Source organism: Pelobates fuscus, chromosome 3 (assembly GCF_036172605.1).
Source record: "Pelobates fuscus isolate aPelFus1 chromosome 3, aPelFus1.pri, whole genome shotgun sequence".
Taxonomy (NCBI): Eukaryota; Metazoa; Chordata; class Amphibia; order Anura; family Pelobatidae; genus Pelobates; species Pelobates fuscus.
This window is the reverse complement of record NC_086319.1, coordinates 416,573,950-416,583,296: the sequence shown is the minus strand read 5'-3', so window position 1 is coordinate 416,583,296 and position 9,347 is coordinate 416,573,950. Positions and strand designations below refer to the sequence as shown.

At 46.4% G+C, this 9,347-nt stretch overlaps 1 protein-coding gene across 1 annotated transcript; it reads left to right on the top strand.

Moving 5' to 3' along the window:
- The first annotated feature begins 520 nt into the window (after positions 1-520).
- On the top strand, positions 521-6,729 carry LOC134602077 (olfactory receptor 1G1-like). Its single transcript, XM_063446576.1, has 2 exons — positions 521-808; positions 5,794-6,729. The coding sequence occupies exons 1-2, from the start codon at positions 521-523 to the stop codon at positions 6,727-6,729; spliced, it is 1,224 nt and encodes a 407-aa protein (XP_063302646.1).
- Positions 6,730-9,347: the final 2,618 nt, after the last annotated feature.

Here is a 9,347-nt window from a genome sequence, read left to right as displayed (position 1 = left end):
AATTGTCATACTCACCCTGCTGGGGTTTTGCCTTTTTTACCTTTCACGGTTTATATATATATATACCTATACCTACCCTGCTGGGGTTAACTGGGTACTGCAGGTACCCCCCTCCTTTTATCACTATCTGGGACAGACCCCCTAGCCCAACTTTTTCTGTACCTCAAGCTATTATAGCGGCCCAACTCCCATTACCATGGATACACCTCAAAACCCTGCAGACTTCCAAACCATGATTGCGGAAGCCATCTCCGCCTCTATGGAGAAAGCATTATCCAGGGTTATGACGGCGACTGCCGATCAGACTAAAAAAGTCACAACAGCCCAAGCCCATGACTATGATTCTGAGGCTTCAGAATCCCATGCCCAGGCCGACTCTCGGCCCAGCAAACGCCACTGGAAGGGCAAGGAAAGGAATGATAACCTGGGCAAAGGCAAGGCACCTGCCAAACGCCACAGGCCAGCACCACCCACCCCCGCCCATTACTCCTCGGACGAGGGGGAAGAACAAACACGCTCCATGGCTGTGTTAGATGAGTGGCAGGCCGCAGATTCCGATCCAGATAACGACTGGGGTTCGGACACGGGATCCCATACGGGTCTCCTAAAAGGCACCTTTTTGGACGACATCCAACTGCCGGACGACCCCACACCGGGCCAAGAAGAAGGGGAAGCCATTCTGGACCCCACGGGGCAACGCCTATTCGATCCCCGCAACATACGGCACCCGCGTTCGGGGGACTGGACCCCCCCCGACCATCTTTCCAAATTTATGCACCGTTGGCTCCGCAAACCCCTGGACAAAACGGTACGCAACCGACTACGTTCGGAATGCCCTCGCCCTTCCCTCCCCGACAACGTGGCCCAAACCCCCGAATTCGACCAGGTCATGAACACATTCATGTCTAGGGGTGGTCGCGACCCCAGGAGAGGAGTGGAGAAGGGCTTTCACGGAGTTCAAGACAAACTCCTAGACTCTATTGGCCCACTTTCCCGCATCATGTTTTTGGCGGACGATGCTTTTACAAGGGCTGACGAATTTGATGCCAGTATGGTTAAAGAGTGGGCACATGATATAAGAGAATGGGCACAGAGGTGCTTTTGTTTTGTTGGCAACACCAACGTAGCCCTCTCCTCTGAGAGGCGAAAAGCAGCGCTGCTCCGTATTGACGGAAAGCTGGTGGAATTGGGCACCAAGGAGTTGGGACCGCTTGCACAGGGCAAATTGTTTGGGGAAGCCTTCCTCAAAGAGCTTAATAAGCACGTAAACATTTTCACCTCGCTCAATAAGGCTCAAACTTCAATGAAGCGAGTATTCAGGGGCTACCCCAATCGGGGTGTTTTTGGACGGGCTGGCCGCTACAGGGGCCGAGCAGCCAGCCGTTTTTGGCCCTCTGGCCCCCGCTCACACAGACCCCAACCCTTCTACCCGGAAGTGGGTTTCAGGCAGCCCTTCTCCTACACCCGTGGAGCAGACAGAGGCAGAGGACCTCGTAGCCGTGGCAGAGCACGCTTCCCCACAGGTAAGCATCATTATGCCTCAATGTCCACTAACCCCGTATACTGCAGGTCGTATCGCTCTGTCTTTTCAGAACTGGACAGCCATCTCCACAGACGCATGGATCCTCCAGACGGTCCAAGGCTACATCATAGATTTTGTGGAAACCCCGTCCCAGACCGCCCCTCCGTACCCCATTCAGTGCTCCAAAGAAGATCGCCTTCTAATCGATGGCGAACTACGGGAACTCAGGGCCAAAGGAGCGATAGAACCCGCTCACGACCAAAACGGCTTCTTCAGCAACATTTTCCTAGTGAAAAAGAAATCTGGAGACTTACGGCCGGTCATAAACCTAAGGAAGCTCAATGCTTTCGTAACATACAGACATTTCAAGATGGAAGGCATCCATCTCCTAAGAGATCTGCTCCAAGAAGGGGACTGGTTCACAAGACTGGACCTCAAGGACGCCTACCTATCGGTACCCGTCCACACATCCTGCCGACAGTTCCTCAGATTCCGATGGCAAGGCCGCCCCTGGCAGTTTACATGCCTCCCCTTCGGCCTCAGCTCAGCACCGTGGTGCTTCACCAAACTCCTGAAGCCAGTAGTGTCTCGACTACGCACTCAAGGAATTCGGTGCATTATTTACCTGGACGACCTGCTACTGTTTTCCTCAGACAGGTACAGTCTAACGCAACACACACAATATACCACCCGACTCCTCACGTCCCTAGGTTTCGTGGTGAACTTTCAAAAATCGGAAGTATCCCCAGCCCAGAAGATACAATTCCTGGGCTTCGAGATAGATTCCAAGACCAGCACTCTACGGCTCCCAACCTCAAAGATCACAGCCATCAAGAAGGAAATACGCAGAGCCATTCGCAGCCACTCCATTCCACTCCGCAACCTGGCTCGGATCGTGGGCTTGCTATCCGCATCCATCCAGGCGATATTCCCGGGTCCACTCCACTACAGAGCGATGCAGCGCTTGAAGGCTTCCTTTCTCCGCCAGAACCCCTCGTACGACCAAACGGTTCCGGTGACGGAGGAAGTCAAAGAAGAATTGGGATGGTGGCTGGACAGCATGGAAGCGTGGAATGGCCGAGCCATCTTCGGAAACACGCCCGACATGGTCCTGGAATCAGACGCCAGCCTCTGGGGATGGGGCGCCACCTGCGAAGGCAGCTCGACGGGAGGCACTTGGACCTCCCAAGAACTCAAACTTCACATCAACTGCCTAGAACTTCTAGCGGGGTCGTTTGCAATTCGCAGCCTAGCGAGAAACCGGACCAACTGCTGCATCCTCCTCCGGATGGACAATGTGTCAGCGGTCCGTTACATCAACAGACTAGGAGGGGCCCGATCCAGACTCCTTTCAGAGATTACGAAAGAAATATTCGAGTTTTGCCTTCCCCGGAAAATCTCCCTCATGGCAGAATATCTCCCGGGCGAAACGAACCTGACAGCGGACTGGTTCTCTCGCCATTGGCGGGACAGCAGCGACTGGAGACTGGATCCTACAATCTTCCATCGCCTCTTGGTCAGGAGAGGCCCCCTCCACCTGGACCTCTTCGCATCTCGGAACAACAGGCAGACGGACGAGTACTTCAGCTGGCTACCAGACCCGGAGAGCAAAGCAGTAGACGCCTTTCTCCAACCATGGCCACCCAGGGGCGCTTACGCCTTTCCCCCATTTGCCATGGTGGCAAGGACGATACAATACTTAAAGACGCAACGCGGGTCTCTGCTCCTCATCACTCCCCTATGGCCGAGCCAACCATGGTTCCCGGACCTTCTAGCTTCATCCTACAGGGACCCTCTCCTCATACCGTCCTACCGGACACTCCTCACAGACCCGAGAGGGAACCCCCATCCTCTCATTCTGGAAGACCGCCTCTCTCTAGTAGCCTGGACTCTTTCAGGGGTGCCTGGCAGACCGAGGACTTATCGCAGACAGCTAGAGACCTCTTATGGGATTCGTGGGCACCAGGAACCAGACGATGCTATCTCGCAGCATGGAATTCCTGGTCCACTTGGTGCAGTGAACGGAACTTTGATCCCTTTACGGCACCTGTAACGGCCATCTTGAATTTTCTCTCCCACCTATACTCCGCGGGCAGGTCCTACCGATCCCTCAACGTCGTGCGCTCCGCGATCTCAGCGGCTCACGTTCCGGTCCTGGGTTCACCCGTCGGGAAACACCCTCTGGTATGCCGCCTCCTAAGGGGCATCAGACTTCAAAGGCCCCCCAGACCCAAGTACACTCGGTTATGGGACGTGGAAGTCGTCCTACAGTTTCTGCGAGACTGGCCAGATAACGACAGACTCTCACTCCGACAACTGTCGGCCAAACTAACACTCCTACTTTGTCTGGTATCGTTCCGCAGAGTTTCGGACGTGCGGGCTTTCGACGTCGACGCCTTTTCGGTCTCCCCAGAGGGAGTTACCTTCCAAGTGTCTCGTCGTACTAAATCGGACTCATCGTCGGTTTTCTACCCCTTTTTTCCTACCGAACCGCTGCTTTGCGTGGTCTCTGCTCTGCGTCGTTATGTCCAGGTCACTTCCCTCCTTCGGGTTTCATCGTCGGGACAACTTTTGGTGTCTTATGTTAGACCTCACGTTCCCGTCTCTACTACCACCCTCGCCAGATGGGTTCGATGGATCCTGTCTCTAGCAGGTGTAGAAGACACCTTCGGTGCCCACTCAGTTCGCGGAGCGGCGGCCTCGTCGGCTTTCTCCGCGGGAGCATCACTGACAGACATCCTACGAGCCGCGGACTGGTCACGCGAAGCGACCTTTCGGACCTTCTATTTCCGCCCAAACTCGGGGGCAGCCACGTCTCTCCTTCATCAGCGTTAAAAATGCAAAATATGAAGCCTCCTGTCATGTGGTAAAATTGAAGATTATGCTAGCGTTAGTGTACTTATAATCTTAATTTTAGTAATGACAGGAGGCGAGTATTTTCCCACCCTCCGCACCCTCGAGGGATGAAATCTCATGTAAGTATACCTATACTCTATATTTCCCTTCATATTTTTCTACCTGGTATATATAAGACGTGTACTACCTGGTATATATAATACGTGTACCTTATTTAACTACAGCTTCGTTACTGTTGGTTGTCATAATTAGACTAGGTACATTTTCGTTAGAGTTTGTGCTGGGTTTATTACATTACTGCAAACAGTTGCCAGACCGGTTCCTAACCTCTTCCACACTCTCTTTCAGCATAACCTCAAGACATTACTGCTTACACTCAGGATGGACATGTTTGGACCTTCCTTCAGAAACCAGAACTTCGCAATTGGACAAGTCATCTGTTGGTGCATGTTTGGATCACCCTAGGACTTCGTATTTGAAAAGTCACCCGTTGGTGCATGTTGCAAGACTTTATCCGTTCTCCTTTTAAAACTTTTATTGTATTTGATGTCGCTCTCGAAAGAGGGGGAGGAGCCTCATTACTGTGAATACTATACCTCCTACTTTCTTTTGATTGGTTAATGTTTTCACCTTTTCTTTACTGCTATGTGAGTTAGTAAAGAGAGTTAATGCAAAATACTCGCCTCCTGTCATTACTAAAATTAAGATTATAAGTACACTAACGCTAGCATAATCTTCAATTGTTTTCAAAGCACCCACCTGGACAGGTTTTGATATTTTCAAATTCAGAGCTGCTGTTTGTCTCTCCATAGTGAATACAACACACTTATAGATCTGAGTCAGTGTCAGACTCTTTGAGCCTCTCAGTCTCATATAGTCCGAGGTATCTCTTCTTTGTATTCTATGATTCTGACCGCTTTTCTCTATGTACCTCCCCGGTATCCCATGGAGAACCGGGCTGCAGCACTGAAAGGTAAATCTGAGCTGTGTTTGCAGACATGGATGCTATGGGTTGACTTTCTGCCACATTGCTCATAGGTTCATTAATTATTGTTTATGTGACATGTAACAGATATATGTATAAATGGTTAGAGAAAACAATTTAACAGTTTAAGTGTGAATAATATTTTCTTTCTTTCCTTTTACTTCAGTCTGTTTCTCCCATCCATTCTTTGTGGATTTGTCCACTTTCCCTCTCATTATACCCATACTTTCCTATCACATTGGGTAAAACATTTATCCTAGGAGTTTACTTGAATCGGTCTTCTACAGATTGCTGCATGAGGTGCCCTGTGTATCGCAAATCAAGACTTTTACACTCTTGATTAAAGTAAAAATACATATAAAAAGCAGTTTTAAATGCATACAGTAATCTATTTTAGTTTTAATGAAGATGTATTTTATCCTTTTGCCAGATGTTTCCAAAACCCAACCAAACAGCTATTCCAGAATTCTTCCTCTCTGGGTTCCAACTTCTCCACAGACCCAAAATCATTTTCTTCTCTGCTCTCCTTGTGGTCTACATGATGACTTTAACTGGAAATCTTCTGATTATAACAGTTGTTTTAGTGACTCGATTTCTTCATTCTCCAATGTACTTCTTCCTCAGTCACTTGTCATTGTGTGATATCATAGTCACTACAACAATTATCCCCAATTTCCTATATATCACCTTAAAAAATGGAAGTCACATGACAGTAAGTCAATGCACTGTCCAGTTAAATTTCTTTGCTGTGTCCACAACCACAGAAAGTCTTCTTCTCACCGTCATGTCCTATGATAGATATGTGGCTGTCTGTAAACCTTTGCATTATATAACAATAATGAATTTCCCATTTTGCCTTGGGCTTGTGCTGCTGTCTTGGGCATGGGGCACATGCATCATAATGATTATTACTATTTTACTAAACAAATTGCATTATTGTTATTCAACTCATATTGATCATTTCTTCTGCGATTTTGCTCCCCTTGTTCAGCTTTCATGTTCTGATACTACAGTTGTGCAGACTGTGGTTTTTACAACTGCTATTGCAGAAACTGTCATTGAACCTATGCTAATTATTTCAACGTATGTTTCTATCTTTCTTGCTATACATAGAATATCATCCACCACTGGGAGACAGAAAGCCTTCTCCACATGCAGTTCCCACCTCACTGCTGTTTGCTTTTTTTATGGGACACTTATTGCTGTTTATGCAGTTCCAACTGGAGAACGTTCATCTGGAATGAATAAGATTGTATCCCTTATGTATACAGTAGTGACGCCTTTGTTGAATCCAATGATATACAGTCTGCGGAACCGAGATATCAAGACAGCCTTTCTAAAGTTATTGAAAATGAAAAGTTGCTAAAATAATACTTACTATTATGATCTATTGCTTTATATTACTTCTAAGATATTAATAAAGAAAATAAGCATTAGTGACACAATATGTTTCGATCTAAATCTACAAGTTTCCGAATCAGTAAATGCAAGCCTAATTGTTAAAGTGACAGTTTACACAAATCATGTTGGTTACAGATAGGGCAAGGTTTATTAGACTTGCTATTACAAGTATAGACAGTTGGCTATTCATTGAGCATTTCTAGCAAACAAACAGCCACAAATAGGTAGAGACATAGCAAAGGAGGAGTGGGGAGGGGGTGGGGCAGTTGTATTGGGCACTGGAAGGAGGAGCATTTGCCAAAATATCTCAGTGCCTGTGTGTGTATGGGACAGTAGAGATGTCCCGAACAGTTCGCTGGCGAATAGTTCCTGGCTAACATCGCTTGTTCGCATTCGACGCGGCGGGTGAACATATGCGATGTTCCGTCCGCCCCCTATTCCATATCATTGAGTAAACTTTGACAACCCCCCCACCCGCCGCTCGGTCCTCCCCCCTGGCCCCCACTCCTGAGCAGCAGGTGGGGGCCATAAATACTAAAAAGGGGGGAAAACCTAATGTCCTCCCCCCTGGCCCCCACCCCTGAGCGGCTGGTGGGGACCCTAAATACTAAAAAGGGGGGACCTATGGTCCTCCCCCCCTGGCTCCCACCCCTGAGCGGTGGGTGGGGGCCCTAAAAAAAAATGTGTACCCCCCAGGTGACTAGGGGTCCCCAAACCTCTAGTCACCCCGTCCCCCCCCAAAAAATTAACCCCCTACCTACCCCCCTCACCCTAAAAATAATGAGGGGGGACCTAACTAAGTACCTGTAAAAAAAAAAAAAAAACTTACCATTCAATGTTTTCTTTCTTCTAAATCTTATTTTTTCAGCCCCAAAAAAGGCCAAATAAAAAACCATAATAACCGACGCTTAAAAAACCATAATAACGAGCTCAAAATAAATAAAAAAAATAAAAAAAAAACGAGCGCAAAATAAATAATCCATGTTCACCCGGCGAGGGCTCCGAGCAGACTGAGCTCATAAAGCCTTGCCCCGTCCTGCATTTAGGCTCTGAGCACTCTGATTGGTGGGTTTAAGCCATCCAATCAGAGTGCTCTGACAGGTAAATGAAGGGACTGACAGGTAAGTGCAAAGGAATTCCCCTGTTTGGCGTTGGGGTGACAGTTTGTATTCCCTTGTTTCATGTTGGCAGTTGACTCCTTGAGCCTGATTTTTTTAAAAAATTGTCAGTTGACTCCCTGTACTTTGCTTCGTCTGGTTACTGGGGGATTTGGGGATTTTTTACCTGATATATCAGCGGAGATACGTATGCTGTTTGGGAGTTCGTGTTTCTTACTGAGGGAATTATCCAGGGACACTATTGAAATTACATGGGGATTCGTCTACCATAACTACCGAACGGAGGGCTATGTTCACGAGGCTCTGGTGGTCCAGGAGGAAACCACCGATTGAGGTTTAAATACACTTGGTTTCCTTACAGTAAGTCTCTACATTTTCCTGTCACAGCATTCTGAGATCAGAGTGCTCTGTGTCATTTTACACAGCGTGGGAAAGTTCTTTGGAATTTGTGTAATTTGACTCAAAACTCTCTAATTGGTTACTTAATCCACCAATCAGAGTTTTATGAGTCAAACTACACAGCCTGCCTATTGAAGTCTACGGCGAAATTTTTATGTTCGCGACATCACTATGGGTCAGTGAATGTGTGTATATGCAGCTCTTGTCTGCAGGTGATAAGGCATGGGTCAGTATCTGTATTCCAGTGTGTGCTTATGGTCCAGGATATGTGCATGCCTATGGTCTTTGTCATTGTATGTATGGTCAGTGTCTGTGTGTCACTGTGTGTTTATTGGTCATGGTGTCAGTGAGTGTGTGTATAAATCATTTTCTGTGTGAATGAGTGTGTTTGTTTGAGTCAGTGTCTGTGTGTATGGATCTGTGTTTGTGTGTCAGTATTTATTTCAAAGAAAGTGTGTATCAGTGACACTGTGTGCCAGTGAGTGTGTGTATATGGGTCAATGAAACTCATTGTATTTAAGACACCCACATGATTATAATGCATTAACTTCCAAACAGTGTTGGAAATGTGAGATAGTGTGAGGATATTTATGGGGTGATAAATATTAAAAATAATATTTTATAAAAGTTATCAAAATTAATGTAATCATTTTTATTATTTTAAACATTGACATATTGGCACTGTTCCCCTTGATTGATTTAAAGCGAAGAGTTACCCACTATTTTAACTCTTATAGACCCTGGAGTACATTTGTTTAGAGAATTTGTATTTCACACATTAATCACAAACAATTATAAAAATATAATTTATTTTGACAAATAATTATTATTAATAATAATAATAATAATATGTAACATGCCTCAAAATAATAAGTTAATATTTAGTGAATAACATAGGTATACGATACGGCAACAGTTATAACACAATTACAGATAACTCAATAGCAACATATGTTAATTTCATTCTAAAGAAATTACATGCATAATTACAAATACTTCCTCTAGAATTCAATCAACAGTTATGGCCACATTAATACAATGTTCAACAAGATTACAGGAATCCTTC

Bases quoted from the DNA above. Each gene is read 5' to 3' on its own strand.
- LOC134602077 (XM_063446576.1), top strand. From the start codon at position 521: ATGGCTGTGTTAGATGAGTGGCAGGCCGCAGATTCCGATCCAGATAAC. The intron at 809-5,793 runs GTACGCAACCGA...TCCTTTTGCCAG, and splicing joins GCAAACCCCTGGACAAAACG to ATGTTTCCAAAACCCAACCA.